This window comes from Sinocyclocheilus grahami, unplaced genomic scaffold (assembly GCF_001515645.1).
Source record: "Sinocyclocheilus grahami isolate Dianchi unplaced genomic scaffold, SAMN03320097.WGS_v1.1 scaffold503.1, whole genome shotgun sequence".
Lineage (NCBI taxonomy): Eukaryota > Metazoa > Chordata > Actinopteri > Cypriniformes > Cyprinidae > Sinocyclocheilus > Sinocyclocheilus grahami.
The window spans coordinates 1046407-1071018 of NW_015505682.1; the positions used below are offsets into that span (position 1 = coordinate 1046407).

The 24612-nt window shown below is 39.3% G+C and overlaps 1 protein-coding gene across 1 annotated transcript in view; it reads left to right on the forward strand.

Moving 5' to 3' along the window:
* Positions 1-24612, forward strand: part of yap1 (Yes1 associated transcriptional regulator) — a 36738-nt gene that overhangs the window by 5557 nt on the left and 6569 nt on the right. Inside the window, exons 3-4 of the mRNA XM_016236972.1 lie at positions 19277-19395; positions 20056-20169. Of these exons, the coding sequence (XP_016092458.1) occupies positions 19277-19395; positions 20056-20169 (233 nt within the window). The remainder of the gene's footprint in view (positions 1-19276; positions 19396-20055; positions 20170-24612) is intronic.

The window sequence follows — 24612 nt, forward strand, 5'->3', positions numbered from 1 at the left end:
CTTACCATAGCCGCCTGTGAGCTTCAGTGTAAATATTGCGTCAAAATCAAATAAATTTGAGAGCGATTTAAACCCGGATGATTGTAACCACTCTAAGTTCGTCTGTCTTGGGAAAGCTAGCGTGTCTCCGACATAGTGATAACACTCGTTGCCTTCTCTAGTGCAGCTCAACCAGGTCTCGTCCTATTCATCAGTATTTGTGAGATCACAAATGCCGGAAAATATGCGTTGTAGTCCAAACAAGTCGTTCGTTGTAGTTTGTGAAAAGTGATTTCTGTTAAATAAAATATCTCCTTTTGAGGTGCACTTTGAACTTTAACTTTGCAGATCTTTTTTATGCTCAAACAGCAACATTACAGACTAACTAAAGTTGAAAAAGTGAAAAAGCATAATAGGACCCCTTTAATCAGAACTCCCAATAAGGAGTCTTTTTTTCCAGCTGGTTTATATATCTTAGTCTTTGCTAGTGTGTTAGCCTGTGTGCCAAGGTTTCCTTCTCTGTCTGTGTGTGTGTGTGTGTGTGTGTGTGTGTGTGTGTGGGTACTTAGTGCTTCTGCGGATTGGGTTTCAGAGGGGAACAAAGGCCCAGTGTAGCAGCGTAGGACGGGCCGGCCTGGTAAACTCATCTGCCTGGCCACAGAAGCCTGTCCACAGGACACAGGCTGCAGACAGGAGTTAAAAAGGCATATTTAAGGAGTACATTGTGTCTTTTTGATAAGTCCTATTCAAGTTGTCGCTATTTATTTAATAGCTGCTATATTAGGACTGAATTTTTGAATGCAAAGTTTTGGGGTGTCTGGAACTGTGACCCTCTGACCAATCGCTTCTAGACAAACATGATTAGCCTCCAATTTACTATGATAAAACGAAGAGCTTTTAAAAACAGATGTTTAGAAGAGGAACATCTGGAGAACATCTGCTTCATTTGGACCAGATCTCGAGGACTTGTGCAAAAGGGGTTTGAGGGACAGGAAGGGGGAAACGCCATATGTGTAGACGACTCACAAGACCAAGGCTAATGTTTTGGAAATGTCGCAACTGCTAGTGCATCCAACAATGAGGACACCTAATCCTTAAGACTCTGTTCCAAATTTAGTCTGGTAGTTCTCGTTCTTCTTCAATGGAAAAAATGAAGGAAGTGTTAAGTAAACATTGAGACTGCTACCTTTTCGAGTGGTCTGTGTGTGGGCACCGTTTGATTTTCAACCCATCTCTGTCACTGCTGAAATGCACAAATGAACGTCTCCTCTTGTCTGTACAACCCCCCTCCTTTTTAACTTCTCTTTGTTTGGGGTTTTAGAGAAATGCAGGCTCATTTTATTCAATGTCTTATTGTTGTTGACCCTCGCTTTGTTTGTGGATATCTTTCCCACAGGAAGTTGAAATGGTTTGTCAACAATTCCTCATTTTTGTAGTGAGCATACCCCATATCAATTTCAAGGAGCTGAAAGAAGAGTCAGATGTCTTTAAGCATCTTGTGGGTTGTTTCTAAGACAGTGTGTCAAGTTAAAAATAGTGTCTCAAGACCCATGTGTTTTGCTCTATTGCTTTGTACATCATATGGCCGACGGCGAGCGACGGTCGGGCTAGTTTGTTTGGTGTGTTCCACTCGTCGGCTCTCGTCGGGCTCACGTCGGCGGCAGTTTGCCCGATTCAACATGTTGAATCGGCGTCAGGACCATCGGCACGAGTGAGAACTCTGATTGGATGTTCAATTTAGCAAACGAGTCAGTGCCCGAGAGTTAAAGCGAAAGTGATGAAAACAAGCACGTAAATGAAGGCGGTACAGACAGATGGCTGTTTAAATGTTACGTGATCTTTACCAATCATTCTAATACGCAAATGTTTTCATAACATGAGCCGCTTAAAATGATTAAAGTTATCAACGTTACTGATATTCAAAATGGTAAGCAAGCGCTGCTTTGTTTACGTTTCGTATGTCTGCGTTTATCTCGTATATCTTTGTACCGGTTTCTCCTTTTGAATGACAAATATTTAGCCTACTATTGATGGCTGCTGATATAGACCGTTATTTCCTCTCATGCATGCGCAGAACGCACGTGTTAGTTTGTCGTTGGCTGTAGTCTATGCGGTGTGTTCGAGCGCAGCTTTTTGGTCCGACGCTGCTCTGGTGTCGGCTTGGTGTGTCCCCGGCCTTTATGTACACTCCTAAGAACGTGCCTGATTCAGGGCCAGTGAATCTGAAACATATTTTTGAAAGTTAGTAGGGCTGACAAAAAAAAATTTAATTTCGAATATTTGTCAAAATTATTAAAAAAATGTGTAATTGATTGCATTTGAATGCTTTTGTTAGCCTATCCAGTTGAGCCCACTAGATGCGGCGCTGCTACATTGTTCATTCATATATTGCAGAAAACGAGAGTGTCAGTGGGGAGAAGATGTTGTTTACGTCAAAACTGAAACCAAGCCATTCACACAGAACGCATATTTATCACATTTTCTAGAGGGACATCTATCAATGTTGCACTCGCGTCTCGCACAAGAGAGCGGCATGTTTAGAAAGCCATGTAAAATGAATGCAAGTTCAACTTTTAAAAAACATGTCTAAAGACTTTGTGGTGGTTTTTCCTCATCACACTGTGGTGGTTTTTCCCCATCCCACTGTATCTCACAGAACGCATATTTATCACATTTTCTAGAGGGACATCTATCAATGTTGCACTCGCGTCTCGCACAAGAGAGCGGCATGTTTAGAAAGCCATGTAAAATGAATGCAAGTTCAACTTTTAAAAAACATGTCTAAAGACTTTGTGGTGGTTTTTCCTCATCACACTGTGGTGGTTTTTCCCCATCCCACTGTATCTCATGTTTTTAAATGAAGAAAGTAGCCTACTCTTTGTGATTGGTTTTCGGTCCTTTGTATTAAACTATACATACATGCATGGTGCTGTTTTTTTTCTAATTGTTTAAGCAACTTTATTAATCATATATGGTTTATAAACATTATTTTAAACATTATGCACTTTTTTTCAAAGACAGTCGTGTTATTTTATTACGCTTTGAAGAAACGTGCATCATATTTAAAAGCCAAAAGCTTTTTCCCCCTAACTGAAATTATGCCTTTTATTTTGATTATATTTAAGTAGAAAATTCGAATTTAGTTTTTCAGTCATTTTGACAGCCCTAGTTATGAGTGTTGTTTCTAAGACTAACTTAAAATGTGTCTTACCTTTGGTTCCATTGGTTTGTACATCTTATGTAAACTCCAAAGATTCTGATTCATGTCAGGTGAAACCGAAACCTGTTTTTAAGCATCATATTGTTTCAGAGGGAATTTGTCAAGTCAAAAATAGTCCAACTTAAAATGTGACATTTTATTCCATTGCTTTGTATGTCTTGAAAACTCTTAAGAGCGAGTCTGATTCAGGTCAGATGAATCTGAAACCAGCCTAATTATACAATGCTTCTTTTAGACCAACTAGTTGAGTTTTGCGGTTCCCTGTTACGTTGTCAAGTGCTGACAGCTTGATATCCATTGTTATTCTGGTCTAGTATAGATTAAAGGGATCTCATCACACTGTGGTGGTTTTTCCCCATCCCACTGTATCTCATGTTTTTAAATGAAGAAAGTAGCCTACTCTTTGTGATTGGTTTTCGGTCCTTTGTATTAAACTATACATACATGCATGGTGCTGTTTTTTTTCTAATTGTTTAAGCAACTTTATTAATCATATATGGTTTATAAACATTATTTTAAACATTATGCACTTTTTTTCAAAGACAGTCGTGTTATTTTATTACGCTTTGAAGAAACGTGCATCATATTTTGCATATCTTGTGGCCTCAGGAGAGAAGCCAAAAGCTTTTTCCCCCTAACTGAAATTATGCCTTTTATTTTGATTTATATTTAAGTAGAAAATTCGAATTTAGTTTTTCAGTCATTTTGACAGCCCTAGTTATGAGTGTTGTTTCTAAGACTAACTTAAAATGTGTCTTACCTTTGGTTCCATTGGTTTGTACATCTTATGTAAACTCCAAAGATTCTGATTCATGTCAGGTGAAACCGAAACCTGTTTTTAAGCATCATATTGTTTCAGAGGGAATTTGTCAAGTCAAAAATAGTCCAACTTAAAATGTGACATTTTATTCCATTGCTTTGTATGTCTTGAAAACTCTTAAGAGCGAGTCTGATTCAGGTCAGATGAATCTGAAACCAGCCTAATTATACAATGCTTCTTTTAGACCAACTAGTTGAGTTTTGCGGTTCCCTGTTACGTTGTCAAGTGCTGACAGCTTGATATCCATTGTTATTCTGGTCTAGTATAGATTAAAGGGATAGTTCACCCAAAAATGAAACTTCTGTCATCATTTGCTCACCCTCCACTTGTTCCAAACCTGTGTGAGTTTATTTATTTTGTTGAACACATAAGAAGATATTTTGAAGAATGTCGGTAATCAAACAGTTGATGGTAGCCACTGACTTCCATAGTATAGAAAAAATACTATGGAAGTCAGTTTAATAATTTACCAGATGCATAAAATGTCGAATAATTCCGATTCCTTGCAACTCCCATTGCACATTAAAAGTGTCATTTGAATCTAGAAACACTGAAGGCTTCAGGAAGCTTGTCCTGAAAAACAAACACACTCCTATTTATAATCAGGTCCTCTTCAGATGAGGGGTGGTGAGAGGGCTGTGAGCCAACCTGTTTGAAACTATAACAAGCTCACATTGCTTTCAGGTGACCACTACTGTGCTGCATGTACACGACCCTCATACAAGTAAGTTGTTTTCTCCTAAGACCAGAGATTTCATTAGAGAGCATATCTGTTACCATTCATTTTGGTTGCAGATAAGCAGATGGAGGTTTGCGAAGTATCCCGATGGCTCTCGCATTTGGCCACATGTGAGTCGCACAGCTAAGGGAAGTCTGACAAGCAGCCTGGTTTCCGTTTCGGCATGAATGAAAGCGCAGTTTGTGAATCCACTCAGTAGAGATAAAGTAGAGAGAGAGGGAGCATGAGCGGGTTGCTTTATTTATCCAGTGACACTCATGTGACCAGGTCAGATATAGAAAACAAACAAGACTCTGAACACGCAGTGAAAGATCTATTAAAACTAGTTAGATTTAGGCTTTGAATGGTTACACTGTAACCTTTTTGTCCTATATTTAGTTCAACCTTTGCTCAGGCCTCAGTGGTGTCCCGTGACACTTTGATAGTGGGAAGAAAATGACAGGAAACTAGGCTTGCCGCGATAGACGGTGCTGACGGTGATACCGTTGTTAAGCCGCAACACCGGTTATGTCACTTGCCCACCGCGGCACCGAACCCCACCATTGTTTAGATTTTTTTAATAGTAATAAAAATCATTTAGTTCAGTAAAAGAACAGACACTACAATTAAAAACTGAACGCGGCTCCCCGGTGCGGGGGGCGAAAGGAGCCACATCACAGATCAGATTTAATTTATCCAGTGAGGAGAGTGAGTCGAGCTGACTGACAAGAAGAGTGGTGAGACAGACAAGACGATTGCAGTTAGTTTCGAAACGAAATGCAAAAGCACCTGTTTGGCAGTATTTTGGATTTTGAAAAGCCTGTTGACTTTTGCTGTTTATCTAAGGTGATTTTGTACGTTTTTTTAAACATTCGTTTCTTATTTAAAGGGGTCATATGATGCGATTTAAAATTTTTCCTTTCTCTATTTGCCACTGACGATTCAAACGCGAGTTTTGAGCAGTGTAGAGTAGCATTTGTAGTTTGTCATTTCTCCGATCACAAATGTTTTATGTTTACGCGGTGCGATGCAATGCAACACATAAAAAGACAGTATGAGTCATTATAATCCATAATTATGTCCCCACTGGATGCAGCAAATGAATCGATGCGTTTCAGAAAGGCGGGGCATAGAGGAGAAACAATAACTTGCAGTATGTGGAAAATAATGTGTTATTTGAACCTTAAACCTCAAACACATTTCATTACACCAAATACACAAAATAATGTTCTTTTTAGCAACATCATATGACCCCTTTAATTGGTTCCACAGTGTTTGCTGATTTTTACTTTTGTTGTTGCATTCAATCAATTGATGCCGAATTGACGCTAATTCGAAAGTGAAAGTAAAAAGCGAAGGAAAGTGAGGAAAAGAGGAAACGCCCCTGCCCCCACGGTGATACTGGTATTATCGGTGTTGTCACACGTCGATTAACCGTTGGGAAAATTTCCTCACCATCACAACCCTACAGGAAACACAAAGCTTATCAGAAGTCGTAATCAACCTGCAACACCCAGTCATTTGAAGACTGTTTCAACGCCGCCTCAAAAGCCCAGGATTATAGGGAACTAGTTCTGTGGCACTTCCACATGCTAGTTGTGGATCTTCCTGAGAATGCAGGAAAATGAGTTGACTATAAGTTGGGTCAAAATTACACCAGCTGGAAAAAAAAGAACAAACAGATAATTTGCATTGGTTTATAAGTCCTATTTTATTAAGAAGTATTGTAAAGTACTCCACAGCACAACAAATCCTTAAAATTTAGCAGGGCTTAGAACAGAACAAATTTATCAGCTTAACAAACAAAATTATAGTGACATTAATTATAAATGGTATGTCTACACAATTTTTTTTTTTTTTTTTTAAAGGAATCAAAATGTTTGTGCTTTATGCATGTTTTATGTGCTTTGGAATACAAGTCGCACCATTTTTCAAATTATTAAACAAAAAAAATTTAACATTCAGGAAAATATGCTACATTGTCAAGCGTGTTGTTATTCCGGTCAGTGGTGTGATTTATACAGTCTTCTAGAAAATTATAACATTTATGAATTTACAGATTCATTATTTACATTTTATGAATCCGCTAAATACAGATTTATTTTGCATAAATTGTTGAATAAATCTGATTCTTTACAACTCTCTTTGCACATTGAGTGTGTAGATTGAATCTAGAATCACTGGAGGTTAAAACAAGTTGTTGCCTAGTCTTTTTTTAACTTCCTAGGTCGGTCTCTGTCTCCTGTTTTCCCCCCTTGTCTTCCTGCTTTCATTATTAACCCTGTGGAAGACAGAAGTGGGAAAGGTCAACATGATGTGTTGACCTCCTCTCTTTCCCTTTTTCTCCAACAGTTTACTGTGAGCTTTGATTTATAATAGACTCGGACCGAGCGAAAGGGGGGCTCAGGGCGATTGAGGGTCATCTTGTTTAGTTCTCGCCTGCCTGTTTTTTGGGACCTCAGGAAGAAGGGGAGGGGGGGTTAAGTTCACAGGGCACTAACACTGAGACCAGGGTCATAAACTAATGAAGGATTCTAATTTGGAGAATGTGGCCAAATAGAGGGGCTAATCAGTGTTTCCGTTGTCTTATTAAAGCCAGGACTCAGTGGGGGGGATTCAGCCCATGGGAGGGCAGCCCTAGCCGAGAAGGACCCTCAGGGATGTGGACCCCAACTATCACAGGGATTAGACCCTGTGATGGGAACCACCGTTACCCCTCCACCCGCTTCAAAACATGCTGCTTTTAATTACTATACAAAAGGTGTGTCTCAGAGTCTTTCCTGAAGGCAAAACTTAGCTGCACATGCATGCATTTAGACTTAAGTTTGTCACAAATGTCTTTCTTGTTTAAAAATGTTGCCGAATATGCCTGATAAGGTAATTTTCTGAAATATTTTTTAAATAACTTTAACTCCTCACCCAAATGGTAGTTCCTTTCAAAGGACGTGACCCGTTGTAAGAGTGTGAGGGGACCCGGTGGTAATGGTAAAAGCATGGTGTTAAGTGATTTAATGAGCACTGTTTGGTTTTCGCAACTTACTCCACCACTAGATCGGTGTGGCCTCAAGGTCCGTTGACTAAAAATGGCCCCCTTGTTTCCTTCCTGCTGTCTGCTCCCACCATGGGATTTTCTTGGTTTGGGTAGGTGGTGAGCATGATTGGACAAACTGGAAAATCACAAGGACACATGATGCCAGGGCTTCCCTTGAATGTATATCATTAGGACTCTTTCATTAAGTTGACTATTTCATCAAGTTAGAGATGCATGATATATTGCTATCATATTGGTTACAGCATATTATAGTGTTACAAAATATTAAATGAAACCCCAAAACACATTTTCTGAGATGTATACGCGTTTCACACTGGTGTAAACAATGTTAATACTTACTAAGTTATTAAGGGGAAACTGGTTATTTTTGCACTGATTTAATAATGGTGCTCCAATGGAAACAAACATACTTTTTTATTGTTTAGTCTTTTGAGCTTAACTTAAGTCTTATATGTGACCCTCGACCATAAGTCGCACGGGTATATTTGTAGCAATAGCCAACAATACATTGTATGGGTCAAAATTATCGATTTTTCTTTTATGCCAAAAATCATTTGGATATTAAATAAAGATCATGTTCCATGAAGATATTTTGTAAATTTCCTACTGTAAATATATCAAAACTTAATTTTTGATTAGTAATATGCATTGCTAAGAACTTCATTTGGACAACTTTTACATTTGGACAACTTTTAAAGGCGATTCAAGATTTAATCTATACAGATTGCTCATTGTTGAAACAGTATTAGTACTCAATTAAGGGGAAATTTGTAAAAGTTATTTTTGCCAGTTTAATATTTAATATTTTAGTAGCACTAGTTTAATATTGGCACTCCAGTAGAAACAAACAGGAATCCTCTGAAGAAATCATGTGTATTAGGAGCAAGCGACACGCATGCAGGCTTTTGTCCTAGCTGTAGTAGTATTGTAGTGCAATGGTGCTGCTCCTGGAAGCGTTACATGTCCAGACACACACACTACTAGCTTAGACAGTCTTTGTTATTGAGTGCTGCAGTCTTTTGGGGTGGCCCGTTTTGTTTTGGATTTTCCCTCACACACTCAGACTCCATTTTTCTGTGGCCAGTTGGGAAAATATTTGCTTTTCTGCCTTTTTCCCCCTTTCTGAAAAGAGGCATAGGCTAAATTCACATCCGTCTTAATTTTGTAACGGTTCATCTGGGTTTTACAGGCAAAATGTAGACGTGACAAGATTGTGAGGAGTTTTGTGTTCATGTGATTTTAACTTCATTTTCCGCCACTCCTGTCTGTGTTTAAATACGCTCATCGGGAGGCTCAGTGTGAATCACGCTGTGTTGAATTCACCCTCGTATGTGTGAGTTTGGAGCATGTTGTGTACTGCTTTTGGCCGTCTCTTTGATGGCTAACGTTTTAGCCATCTGGGTCAGACCTCTCTTCCCAGCTCCATTTGTAGCACATTTGTGTGGAGGACGGGTGAAGGGAGTGAAAGTTTGCTATTGCAAATGTGATCAACATCACAGGGAGAGGCTGTCATCCTCACAAACCAAGACCACAATCATACTTTTGTTTCATGCATGATCAAGGCCTTATAGGCCTTTCTCCTAGAGTCGAGCGGTGTAATGCTGGTGAATACTGTGTGATGAAATGTGTGAATCGGTAGAGATTTTGTTATACCATTAATAAAACAGTAGATATCAGTGGACAGGACTGCTTAATGTTATTTTAGAATAAAATAGATTTTTTGAAATAAATATTATTATTATTTTATTTTTTTAAAAGGATGCATTAAATTGACAGTAAAGACATTTTATAATGTTAAAAACGATTTAGGTTTCAAATAAATGAAAACTTTCTATTGGTCAAATAATCCTGAAACTTTATAATGGTTTCCACAGAACTTTTAAACAGCACAATTGTTTTCAACATGAAAATAAGAAATGTTTCTTGAGCAGCAAATCAGCATGTTAGAATGATTTCTGAAGGATCATGTGACACTGAAGACTAGAGTAATGGCTGCTGAAAATTCAGCTTTGCCATCACAGAAATAAATTACAATTTAATATGTATTAAAATAGAGAATAATCTATTTTAACTGCAATAAGATTTCACAATATTTTACAACCGTTTTATTTTCGCTTAAATAAAATACACTAAAATATTTTCAAACATCTGACCCCAATATTTTGACAGTAGGGCATATTCTTGTTATGATTACTCATACATAATATAATTATTTATATAATATACAGTATTTTGGTCATACACCCCTTGTTTAGTTTTAACTCACGTTTGAGCCTAAATTGACTTCTGAACTCGTACTTAACGACGTGAGCAGAAGACCCATTTAGACCCATTTCTTGGTTTAAGTCATTTGTGAGATTACAGTGGCCTCGTTTTTGTAATGTTTAGTTTCCCAGGTCAGGGTGGATTCATTTCTCAGCTCATCTAGTGTGAAGCATTTACTTTGAGCAAATGCGTGTTTGTCAAGCTTGGGCTTTATTGACCACGCACAAACAAGCCCCTTTCCTGTTGAAGTGTCATCTGTGAATGTGTGTGTGTGTACATATAGAAAGCAGAGTTAGCCAGACCAGTGTTTACCCAGTCCTGATGTAACACCTTTGCCCCAGACATCAATGCTCCTACTGTCACTACGGAACAAACTGCCTCAAGAAGAACCCCTGCCTATGTATTCAGACCAACGTCTCGTTCAAAACGCTCTTTACATTTACCAAATAGCACAGGGAGTGTGTTGAATGCGTTACATTCAGCTTAATGCTGTTTTGGTTTCCCATTAGCAGCAGTTTAATGGTACATTTTCATTCAAAAGAAAAAGATAAATGATTTAAATGTTAAAATATAGCTTGCCTACCCCTTCTGAGAACTTCATAACCTTTACCCAAGTTTCTCTCTAGTATCTCTCTCTCTCTCTCTTGCTCTCTCTGCCTCTGTTAATTTGCTGCTTTGTCCGCTGACTCCTGTGATATGAGCCCTCCTTCAAAGAGGAACTTAAATCCGGCCAGAGGTCAGCAGGTCGCTCAATAATCTCTCCTGATGATGTCCTGCTGACGGAAGCTCAGTCACTCATCTACCCGTCCTGATGCACGCTCGCTCGGCCGTGAGGGAGAAATGGAGAGCTAACTGAGGTCTGATGTCCTTTCTTTCCTGACTAGCAGCATCCAGTCATTCATAATGGTGGCCTCTCTTTGGCATCATTAGATGCTGTGTGTTATGCTAAGCTAATATTCAGAGTCCTTGTGTACGCAGTTGTAGTGTACAAGTCATTATTTTAACAGTGTTTACTAGTAATGGACAGATGCAATACTTTTCAAAATTTTAGGTCCAATAAGATTTATTATTAAATTCTGTAAAAACATACAGTAAAAACTGTAATATTATGAAATATTATTACAATTTAAAATAACTGTTTTTTTATTTTAATATATTATAAAATGTCATTTATTCCTGTCATGGCAAAGCTGACTACATTATTGATCCTTCAGAACAGCATTCCATCTTTTCACATAGTCAAATGATCTTTCAGAAAGCATTATAATATGCATTTCTTGTTAATATCAATGTGATAACGCTGCTTAATATTTTTTTGGAAACTGTGATCCCCTAATCTCAAAAAAAATAAACAAATATTCACTGAGCACTTATTTAAAATAATATTATTTTACATCACTCATTACTTTTACGTACTATATTGTATTATAACCAACAGGTAATTATATAAGTAATAAATTATAATATTTTCATTGTTTCAACCCTAATCTCAAAAAAAATAAACAAATATTCACTGAGCACTTATTTAAAATAATATTATTTTACACTTTGTTACAGTGTAATTATACATTTAAGTCCTGAGTAATATTAATTAACTATATGTACTTACTGTATGGTTAGGGTTTGGCTTAGGGTTACTTGCCGTTAATTATGCATCATTTATTGTTATTATAATACTAAGTACATGTAACAAGGACACCTTAAAATAAAGTGTTACTGAATATTCATATGAAATACAACAAAATCCTTACCTGCAACATCTGTGCAATCCTGTCAAATATTACTGAAAATGATCTCAGTTTGTCCCTCAACAAAAATGTGAATTAATGCATCTATAGAATGTTTTTCAATGGTAAACAGGTGCTGTTTATGGAGCTTAAGTTGTATTTTATCTGCAATATGCCTTCAACCACTAAATTCTCAGGTGAAAGTAAGTATAATGCAAATTTGGGACAAAGACAGAGAATAGGGAATGCTGTCTTGGCATTTTTTGCTGTTTTGGATACAGCTCATCCAGTATATGCACCATATTTCAAGGTCAAATATTTGTTATTTCTTAGGCAAAGTGGAAAACATGCAGTGCTGGCGAAGTTGAGTGCATCTGTGAGAAGCATTCATTGCTGCACCTCAAGCTCTGCTGTGTTATAAATAACTGCAGCACAATAAACAGGGCCCTGATAATTGGGCCATCAATCATGTCGAGCGCTTGGGTGGGTCTAGGCCCAGTGCCGTGAGCTTGCTAACCTCCCCTCTCTACCTACCACCACTACCACCTCCTCCTCGAGCGTTCTCTGGTTTCATGAGCAGTGATAACAGCTGGAGAAGAAATCAGGAAGTGAGCTTCTATAGAGCACTGTCTCCTTTAGTGTCATGGAGTGATTCCTGTGTGGTCATGGCTCAATGTGATCTGAGTGCCAGATTCCCCACCTCTGCTCTCCCTGTCTATTGGCTATAAAGCAAAAGCCTGCTACCAGGGTTGCAGACCTTTCTTTGTCTGTTTGTCATTCTCCCAGTCTGCTTAGTCTGGGATGGAAGAAGTGCTGCAGAAAGAAGTTTGCAGTCATCTGGCTGATGATGTTTGAAGCTCTGGAGGGTGTTTGTGGGGGTCTCTTGAGTGGACTTCTATCCTGTCTATGCTTTTGTCTCCATCTCTGGCCCCATAATCTTCAATAACGCCTCTCAGCTGGTGGCCCCCACTGATCTGTAATGGCCCTGAGTGGCGATGATGTTTTCTGGTGGGAGTGTAGGATACCGTTGCCATAGGTGTTCGTTTGTTGGTGTGAATGAGCAGTCAGCCTCGTTAAACTGCTCTGATGAGTGAACTTAACTGGTCACTTATTACTGCACTGCATATAAAAAAAGTTAAGTTGTAAATAAAACATTCAAATACATTTAATTCAGTGGGTTACTTGCCATTTCTTTGTCATTATTTGTGACCCTGGACCATAAAACCAGTCATAAGGGTGGGATGAGATTTATACATCATTTGAATAAATCAGCTTTCCATTGATGTATGGTTTGTTAGGACAGGACAATATTTGGCCGAGATACAACTATTTGAATATTTGGAATCTGAGGGTGCAAAAAAATCTAAATATTGAGAAAATCGTCTTTAAAGTTGTCCAAATGAAGTCCTTAGCAATGCATTTTACTAATCAAAAATTAAGTTAAAATATCTTCATGGAACATGATCTTTACTTAATATCCTAATGCAAATGATTTTTGGCATAAAAGACAAATGTATAATTTTGACCCATACAGTGTATTTTTGGCTATTGCTACAAATATACCCGTGTGACTTACTACTGGTTTTGTGGTCCAGGGTCACATTTGTGAAATTTCCTAGCAATTTCTGAGTGCAAATTGTTTCTACACCATTTTTTTTTTTTAGCTAGGTAAAGTTGAGTTAAATGTATTGGCCCAACATAATATGATTATGACTATCTCTAACACTTCAATTCATCAAATGCAGGTTGGCATCATGAATAAATGACAGGCAAAGTATTATATGCATATGGATTTCACCATTATTGTTACTCTTGGCTGCTTCTTGACTGTCCTCCCATTTCCCCAGTACTTTCCCGCTGAGTAAAGGGAAGCCAGTCTGCCTCATTTGTGAAGTGTGTTTGTTCGCGTGTGCTGGAAGTACAGAGAGAACATTGCATGAGCAGACGCTCAAGAGTGACGCAATGGTAGGGCTCTGACCCAGACTGGATGGTGTGCTTTTGACTACAAAAACACATTTGCTCTCTTCCAAAAGCTGTACAGACAGCAGCATCACAGACATAAAATCTGTTCCAGAAGGTGAGAAACATAATTATGCTGCCTTCTAAGAGATCCTTCACAAAGATGTCAATCCCATAATGCATTGCCATGAGGTCAGTGAAGAAATAAGGCAGAGGAATGGCAATTTTTTTCATTCTATAAAACTTCCGTACAGAGTCATATGCATGTTTTGTAGAGTTGCTTACTATATAGTGCACTCCATATCATTCTTTTATTAGGTTCTGTGATGTTTAGGATGCCCCCTAAGAAGCAGTGTTAATTTTCACAGCAAATTTTGATTTAGTTTTAGTCATAGTCTTTTGACTAAAATGCCATTTAATTTTAGTCATATTTTAGTAATCTAAATTGTTTTTAGTTTTAGTCTACTAAATATCATAAGATTTTAGTCGGCTAAAATCTAATGGGTTTAGTTACACTGCATTTATTAAGCATTTCTCTAAAATTTCCAAATTCATTACATAGGTTTGATATTAAGGTTTTATCATGATAGACACCGATTTAACTGCAGTGACACACTACATGCCTTTGTTAAAATTAAATAAAACCACTTCTCATAAAGAACAAGAACATGGTCTTCTTTTTAATGAAATACCAATGGTTACATAGGCTAATTATGCATTCTTTACAGCAACTTGTTTACCATATTCTTCATTCTTTCAAGCAGACATATTTATTTCTATAAATAAATTTAGATTAATCTTTAGGGCTACTAAAGTTTTTCAGTCAAGAGTAGTGCATGATTTTCTGTCTCTCTTTTGTTGCTTGATCAACATCAATGGCTCGGACAATAGCAACTAAATTAGGCTGCTATCCCTTTAAAACGAATGCACAGCTGCAATGAATTCAATGTACTGATACACGTTCTCCCTACTGTTTATGTTCACTTAAGACGTAATTAACTGTGTTTACATGAATACTCATCAAAACGGACAATTTGACATAATTTTGTGTGTAATTCTCCGTTCATGCGATGCGAAAGAGTACTCGCGCTCTGTGAGATGCGCTTTCTGTGTGTATGCTTCAAGTCTGCGCTCAGAAAACCAGACCGAATTGAGTTCTCTCTTGCGTCGTCAGATTTATCCATATGTCTGCTCTTCTCTTACTCCCACATATTGACATTTTTGAAAGTTTTATGCGACGTGCAGCAAGTGTATTTTATCTTATATGTACGCATCTAACCTCCGAACCACGCAGCAGATTTGTTCTGAATGAATCTCTTCCCAAATCGTCCCTCCCTAACATTTTCGTCTCGTTTTTATTCGTTGACGAAAATGTCAATAGATTTACGTCATAGTTTTTGTCATTAAAAAAGAGTTTTAGCTCGTTATAGTCTCGTTGTTGTCGGTGAAAAAAATGTCGTTGACGAAAAAAGTCAACGAAATGAACACTGCTAAGGCAGTTGCCCATGCCATCTCACTCTATTTTGGAACAATGCTAATCTTTTAGCTTTGAGTTTAGAGTGTTCGGAGATTTTTGCATTCAAACCACTGCCAGAAAACAGCATGTTGTAAGTAAGCTGTCGCTTGTGTTGGTTATGGTCAATAGTTCTCATTCTGGATCATCGTGACACTGAATTAAACATAAGCGTCAGTGTTTTGCATGGAAAAGGCACCATGCTCGGGCTAATAAAGCCCACCTGTGTGAGTGCGCCTGTGTCTGCCCTCGCTGAAACCCAAGAGGAGATCTTCATACTCAACATCCTGTGCTCCAATTAAAATTAACTCACACCGCCTCTCCCTCCCTCGCTCCCCCGTGTCTCTGTCATAGTTTCCAGCAGCAATAGGAGGGGGAGGATCGGGGTGACATAAAGTGTTACAGGACCACAGCGATCCACTCAGCCAATGGAATTCTGAGGGATTGCTTCCGCGCTCATTTTTTTTCCTCCTCCTTTTCCTCCTCTGTGGCCTTTTCTTTTTGTTTGACGGTCATTCGGCCCTCCCCCGTGACCCTCCTGAAGAGGCCCCCTGTTCCTCATCTGCTGCGGCCTGGGCTGTTTTCCTGGAGTGTGTGTGTGGGTTGGGGGTAGGGTGGCTTACTGGTAGGTGGGTGGGAGAGGGGCAGTTTTTGGCAGATCCTTTGATCAGTAAAGCATAAACAAGAGGGAGCTTAGAGAAGAGGGGGTGGTGAAGTGCTGAGTCAGTCGCTCTCTTTCTCTCTCTCCTCTTTTTGTTATTCAAAAAAAAAATAAGTAGGAGATTGCAATTTAATGTACTTTTTGACGACCCTAATTATGCATAATTCAATTATATAATGTAAATAAGGTTTATATAAATTTACTTAAATTAAGGAATTACTGAAAATTACAGAATATTTGTCAATATTTTTTATAAAATTTACTTTTTTCATCTATTAACAAGGATGTCAGTAGATTTAGAAACTGACACAAGGAGGTGGTGACACTTATTTATTAGCCAATCAAACATGTTTATCCGTCAATGCCAATAATCTCAAAATAGATTTATTGGTCTATCACTAGTCTGGATGCCCATTGCCCAAACATAAGTTCAGTGCATGCAAATCTTACATTTTCAGTGACAAAACTGGCTTAAATAGGCAAAGAGAGCAGAGCTGGGGGAAAAGAGGAGCAAGTGAATAGCATTTAGGGTTTTGGGTCGTAGCTTGGTCTGAGCTTTTGTCCAGCAGGTGAAAGCTTTGTAAAACTGGCGCCAGATTGTTAAAGAGCCTGACACTTCAGTGTGTTGGAACAGGCAGTGAGAGAAAGAAACCTCCTGGGAGGAGGCCCATGACTGACCCTGTCTGAATGTACAGGCCCTCGCCTGAGAGAGAGCGAGAACGGGAAAGAGAGGGGCCTTTTCCTGTGTTAACTCTACATCTTAATCGAGCAACAAGCCCCGACAAAGCCGTCATTAGAAATGCCTCTACACCGAGTGCTGCAGCCCGTTCTCACTGTAGAATAGATGCAAGTAGTGTTTCACAACCACCTGGTTTGTCCTGAAGTTACATAAATCGGCTTCTTTCAGGAGTGTTTACTTGCAGCAATATTTTGAATTAAAAACCTAATCTGCACTGGCTGTAGTTTCATAGACCTGACAGAACGTGCAACGCCTCCAATCACAGGTCTTTTGAGGGAAAAAAAAAATAAGTAGGAGATTGCAATTTAATGTACTTTTTGACGACCCTAATTATGCATAATTCAATTATATCATGTAAATAAGGTTTATATAAATTTACTTAAATTAAGGAATTACTGAAAATTACAGAATATTTGTCATATTTTTTTTATAAAATTTACTTCTTTTTTCATCTATTGACAAGGATGTCAGTAGATTTAGAAACTGACACAAGGAGGTGGTGACACTTATTTATTAGCCAATCAAACATGTTTATCCGTCAATGCCAATAATCTCAAAATAGATTTATTGGTCTATCACTAGTCAGGATGCCCATTGCCCAAACATAAGTTCAGTGCATGCAAATCTTACATTTTCAGTGACAAAACTGGCTTAAATAGGCAAAGAGAGCAGAGCTGGGGGAAAAGAGGAGCAAGTGAATAGCATTTAGGGTTTTGGGTCGTAGCTTGGTCTGAGCTTTTGTCCAGCAGGTGAAAGCTTTGTAAAACTGGCGCCAGATTGTTAAAGAGTCTGACACTTCAGTGTGTTGGAACAGGCAGTGAGAGAAAGAAACCTCCTGGGAGGAGGCCCATGACTGACCCTGTCTGAATGTACAGGCCCTCGCCTGAGAGAGAGCGAGAATGGGAAAGAGAGGGGCCTTTTCCTGTGTTAACTCTACATCTTAATCGAGCAACAAGCCCCGACAAAGCCGTCATTAGAAATGCCTCTACACCGAGTGCTGCAGCCCGTTCTCACTGTAGAATAGATGCAAGTAGTGTTTCACAACCACCTGGTTTGTCCTGAAGTTACATAAATCGGCTTCTTTCAGGAGTGTTTACTTGCAGCAATATTTTGAATTAAAAACCTAATCTGCACTGGCTGTAGTTTCATAGACCTGACAGAACGTGCAACGCCTCCAATCACAGGTCTTTTGAGCCGCCCTCTCCATCCCTAACACTGCTCGTAAATTGCATGCTTGTGCCTTCAGGACACCAAAACCATTTTCTTGGAAGACTTTATTTGTTTCGAAGAAAATGTGAAGATTAGCAGCTAGTGTTTATATCGTCTTTTAAAATTCTGGCAGTTTAATGCCTACAAAAACGGCTGGTAGGGACTACAACAAGCTACTTCCCGGGTTCGTGACGTGACAAACCCCGCCCCCGGTAAAAGGCAGCAAAGGGGACGAGGCCATTCTGCGCTGCTTTAGAGAAGAGGAAGAGAAAACTAGAGGTGCACGTAAAAATCTGTTCATATATGAATCGCGATTCTGTCTTCTAACGATTCTAATGGATTCACAAGTTTCAAAATCAATGTTCAAAAGCAGCGGTTCTTAATACTGTTCCTCACATCCCCCTGCTCTGCACACACTCTGCATCCCCCCCCCCTCATTCAGCTCAGCTCCGACAATAAACTGTTCCAATTATACACTTATTTTCACATAGCTATGATATGAGAAGCATTAAACATGGACGCGCATGCAGTTGCTGTATTAAAGCTTTAATCGGGATGAAACCGTATATTAAAACAGGTTCTGCACGATCCTCTTCAATAATATCCTCTGCTTCTCAATAGGGCTCAAACTGATAAGCGATATTAACGACACCATTGTTTACAATACAACCGGAGCACATGCCGCTGAGGTGAGGGGCGGGATGTTTTGACGCGCACTAGCCAATTACAACACACTGGGCTAGCTAACCAATCAGAGCCCATCGCCTATTTCTGAGAGAGGGGCTTCATAAAAGCAGGAAATGATCAGCGTATTTCTCGGAGAAGGGACAGAGCAGTGTGGAATAAAGGTAAATTATGTGAAAAATAATGTTTTTTTTTTTTTTAAACGAAGCATTAACACATGTTAGACCGCACCCCATAAACACACGTCTAGAAAAAAACCAGCAAACCACCCCTTTAAGTGTTTTTCTTTAATTGCTAATGTAATCTTTTTACAGCACAGACTGAACAAAATTAAGCATTGCTTGGTAGTGGGTTGACCTAAATTGGTATTATCTAATTGTGTACTTAAATTTAACAGCTGACAGCTATTCATTACATACCTTTCTGTCAAAGTTTTCTGACATTATCGAGATTAATTTGTTCTGTCTGACACAGTTTAACTCCGAGTTCTTGCCATATTTTATTACCATTTTCTAAACTATAGCGAATTATCTGTGATGATGTGAGAAATGTTGAAGGTGTCTGAAAAAAATCTGGTTTGACTGTACATGCATACATACATGTGTATAAAATTGGCAGTTTGTTTTGGTCTTATATGTCAAGCCAAAGAGGCAGCTCATTAGGATTTGGGTCACAGCGACAATATTTCTGTCTAATAGTCCTGCTTATGTATGTCTCTGTCTCCTCATAGCCATAATGACCAGACGACCACCTGGCAGGATCCACGTAAGGCCCTCCTTCAGATGAACCAGGCCGCCCCGGCCAGCCCAGTGCCTGTGCAGCAGCAGAACATCATGAACCCTGCCTCAGGTCAGCAACTCCAAACACTCGTTTCATATTAAACACTACACTCTCAGTCCCAGCATTCTTATGGTAATTCTACGGGTGTAGCAGTCTCTGTTTACATCCCACCCAAACCCGCCTCTACCTCAGCAGACGCCAAAACCTTATCAGACGAATGCAAATGAATGCATGTGAATGGCAGTTGATGATGTCTGGTTGGAGTGACAATAGTGACCTGGGTGTCCAGACTATGAAAGGTTCAACAGGAACTGTTGGAATCAGACAAGACTGGTCTCGTTCAGTGTTTTAAGGTGTTCCCACAGACTTTAATGTCCTTCTTTGCAAAGTCGTTTGGTCCTGGAAACTATGGAGTGCAGCAGTTTCTGCCCACTTTTTTTGAGCGGCCTTGATTCCGGAAGAATGTTTCCTATTCATTTTTTCAATAGGAATTGTTAAATAGTTATAAGCCAGCTACGAGGTGAATCACATTACAAACTTCGAATCAAAGCAAAAACGTTTTGCTTTTCGCGATTTTCCTGTGATTGGTGGAGATTTCTCTCCAAAATTTCATAACCTCATGAAAGTGTTGGATAAAAAGAAATGTGTGGATTATGGCCAAAGGTTTCAAAAAATGATCATTTCACTTAGTAATGGATAATTTTCTGTACACTGGCTGTTCTCTCTCAGGTCCTCTTCCTGATGGTTGGGAGCAAGCTATTACCTCAGAAGGAGAGATCTACTACATCAATCACAAGAACAAAACCACCTCTTGGCTGGACCCACGACTTGACCCGCGTTACGGTGAGCTTAAAATCATAAAAGTTCATGATAATAAAAATAGTATCATTATAAATCATACTTTTCATTAAACATTGGTCTCTTAGCATGACAGCGTCGCCACCATTTTATAAAAGAAATAAGCCACCTGAGTAGTGATGCACTGAAATTTCGACAATTGAAAATGTTCATCGAAATTGCAAAAAAATTCAATTCACGGAAACGGTTAACGCGTCTTCGATTACATGTTTTGAACATCTGTTAAGTGTGGATAAGCTAACAACAATTAAACACGCTTTCATGGTCCAATATGACCAAAATCGTTACTAGAATATGTACAAAATTTTTTTGGCTGAAGTATCGAGAGGCGGCCGCACTTTACTACAACTGGTTTATCACCTATGAACACCCTCAGCTGCATACCGAGTTCAGTTACCCAAATTTAATTACAGAAATGTTATTTTTGGTTTCTGCTTTTGACTCAATGAGAACTTTAATTTTGGTGAATCACTGAATCCGAGTTCCACTGTGGTAAAATAACTGCAACTATCTCTTATTGCTGTATTATTATACTGATTACAAACCGAGTGTAGATGGCTACTCTCTGCGCTGTGTGCGAATGAAAGTGAGTGTGTTTTTGTGCCACACTATTCGGAGAGTATTCCTGCTTCCTGTGACTCATACTGAGGTTAGCCAAAACTGCTCCACACTCAGGACTCTGCAATGTGATTCTTTTACTCACACACAAACTAGCTCAAACTGCATCTGATTATGCCCTTCCCTAAACCCCTTGTTCAGATATGCATCCATAATCCACATAAAGACAATGAAACCTATCTAAGCAGCGGAACTGTCACGTTAATCTAATCATTTGTTTTTTGCTGTGAACATAAATGGTTGACCGAAAGGTTGTCAGACTGAGATGTTTGTCCTTTTTCTACCCCTTTCAGTCCCTCTCTTTAATCTATTTCTATGCTCACAAAGAGATGAAGCCTTCTACTTATGTCACTTTGAGTTACTCACGCTTGAAGTGCTTTCCCTTCATCCCAAAAGAGTTTTAGCCAGAGATACTATCTCACTATCTCCTACATGTATGAACAAGCATGTTCTGCACCATTTTTGACCAAAACCCTCAACTACGAAACAAGTTTCCGTACAGCTAACACACAAGTGGTCGTGGGTAAAGTGGTAAACAGTCTGTGAACGGCTAGGTCAGGCAGGAGAGAGAAAGAACGAAAGACAAAAAGGGAGGGGGGTCGGCGCTGGTGGGTGAAGCCCTTTGAAGATTTATAAGTGTTCAGCGGACAAGGCTGGTGGGCCCCTGAATTACAGACGTAATGTGAGGGGGAGAACTGCAAGGGGGTAGACGTGGTTAACTCGTTCCTTGCCGCAAGTTGAGAATATTTGGGCGTTCCCATGCTGTTTTTATGTAACTGCTTTTGTCTGCATTTTATTATGACCTTTGTGTTTGTGTTTTCATCCCTCAGCTCCTCTCAGTGAGGTCCCACCAACTTCAAAAAACGTGTTAGCGCCTCCTTGCACCAGTTGAACCCAAAAAAAACGATTAAATGTGTTGCTAACCTGACATGTTGTCCCGTCTGGCTCTCCGCTCACCCGCTGGAGACACTTGGGTAATTTGAGCAGGGAGTAGAATGGGATTGTACTCCTTTAACAGAGAACTGAAGTCTGGCCATTCTCTCTTTCTGTCTCACCCCCCCCCTTCCCACCCCGCGTGAGGCCCAGTGCAGGCAGAACTGTTCTCAGCTGCATATCTAGACGGACTTGAGTCGGTGCCAGGCCTCTCGATGCTGCAGCTCTGCTCCTAATCTGTTCCAGACCTTTTCAGTCAAAGAGACCCAATGTTAGAGAGAGAGAGAGAGAGAGAGAGAGGAAGAGGGCAGGCAGAGGCAGGGCCAGAGAGGGGGAAGGGAAGAGGGAAAAGAAAGGGAGGAATAGGAGAAAAAGGAAGAAAGCCCACAGGATAAACTTATGCCTCCTTCCTAAGAGGTGGCAAAAAGGCTGGGAGGTATGGTCTAAGAGTCCACCATGGGACTTTATGATGTATTTCACACTTCATCTGGCCATTAGACTCAAAAACAATCATGCTAACTCCATCTTTTTTGTGGTGTGTAGTTTTTGAGCACAACGGCTGACTGGAACCTTCGGTTATCAGCCATGTGCTGGGATTATCATAGTACTTCATTGCAGGAGTTGGCACCTTGTTGGCAAGTGCAGAGTGATGTCATGCTCTTGTGAAGCACTCATCTTTTCCAGAGCTTTGAGCTGACACACAAACTCAAGAACGGTTGCATAAACACTTCACGACTCCCAAGGCACTCGCCTTACTAGGAAACAGGATGACGAATGTGACATCAGTGGTTCACATTCAAAGGTGACAGAGTTTATCAGTGCATTCATAGTTTGTATTCTGAAGTAAATGTTAGCAGTGCTTCCTCTTGCAGTTCCAATGGTTGTTGCTGGGGTGTTCTGTTTTAGGGCGTTGCTATTTGGGTGCTAGCATGTTTTGGGTGGTTGCTTACTAGCCCAAGTCAAAACAGGCCACTCCCAAGTGCCTATTGGCTACTTTACACCTGGCATTAACATTCATTCGGATAGTATCTGGAATTTTTTATTTTTTTTAACCAGATTACATGTATACCTTTTGCTGCATTTATACTATGTCGTAATTACAAGATGACAACCCGGGACGTTCTACTCGGGCTGTTCACATCCTCAGACTCAGAACTATGCATTTCTATGTAAACGCTATTAACAGCAAAGTTAATTTGTGTAATTTGATTAATCACAATACAAAAGTAACCATCGTTATGCAAATGCATTGTTCATAAACAGTTTATTTAGGGGATCTAAATTCATATTTATTTTACTCTGCTAGATTCAGAACTACGGAGCCCTGCACATGACATGCAGAAAAAAAAGTAAATTGTGCGCACGATTTACTAATTTGTTCCCTCGGTTTTAAGTAAATCGTGCGCGCGAAATAATAATTTGTGCCCTTGTTTTATGCAGCAACAGGTTTATGAGAATGTGGATGGGAAGTAAAATGAATTATTTCGTGCACACAATTTACTTAAAATGAGGGCACATTATTATACCGAGTGCAAAATTTACTTAAAGCGAGAGAACAAATTAGTAAATTGTGTGCACGATTTAGTAAAACGAGGGATAGAATGATTAACATGGAACGATTTTTTTCTGCATGTCAGGTGCGGGGATCCGTATAGAACACTAATGTATGTATTTCATTTATTTTTAGATTATTCTTGCACTATTAAGGTATTAGCAATAGCTAATTATAGGAATTATTTATCAGAACTGCTGAAGCCACTGACATTTTTAGAGTTTCTTCATGACATTGCAGCAGTCACGTGGTACAAGACATCTCAGAAAATTTAGTTTACAAGTTATAATTTTGAATTCTACTGGGAAGTTAATGTGTTTTTTTTGTTTTTTTTTTACAAATCTGAATATTGTAATTATGGTAATTCAGACATGGCGTGAACACCTTTTGTTCAAATGTGTCTCCAGTGTGATCAAAGTTTCAAGTACTTTTTTGGTGAAAGAAACGAGAGTGAAAAGGATTCCAAGTGTAATCTAGTGAAATAATTGGATAAATGATCAGGTATTTGTGGTTAAATAAGGTGAGCATATTGGAAGAACACAGTGTGTGTGTGTGAAAAGAAAAAGCCAAGGACCTACTAGAAAGCACTTTAATGACTCATAACTGCGATACATATTACTTGAGTAGCTTAGTGTGAATAACGGAAACACATTTGCATTTCTCACTGCAGTAATCACTAATAATAACTGTGAAAGTCTCCAAGTCTTGATGTATAAATATACCACCTGCTGTTTCTACTTGTAAGTGATACGGCTTCCATCTTCCTTTCAACTGGTTTCCTACTACACTCTAGTCACAGCTGAGTTTCCTCATGCTGGCTTCCGGCAGCTCACAGCTTGCTTTTGTGTGGCCCGCTGAGGTTTATGTATGATAGGATATAGAGAGGCTTTTCTTCTGGACACAGATTGACTCTCTTTCCCTGTCTCCTCTGCTTTATGTGCTTATCTCTTAAAGGGGTCCTATTATGCTCTTTTACAAAGTCTTGATTTTGTTTTGGGGGTGTACTAGAACAGGCTCATACTAGGTTGTTCGAAAAAAACACATTATTTTTCCACATATTTTACATTACAACACCTCTCTTCCCCAGTCTGGCATGAACGGCTGGAATAGTTCCTGTATCAAACGAAGGCCCGCCTTCTGAAATACGAAATGTGCCGTGATTGTTTACCTGGGCCAGTGTGTGTTGTGATTGGCAGCACTCGGGGCCTGGTCGGGAAATGTCACGCCCCTTACCATAGCCGCCTGCAAGCTTCTGTGTAAATACTGCGTCAAAATCAAATCAATTTGAGTGTGATTTAAACCCGGATGATTGTAACCACTCTAAG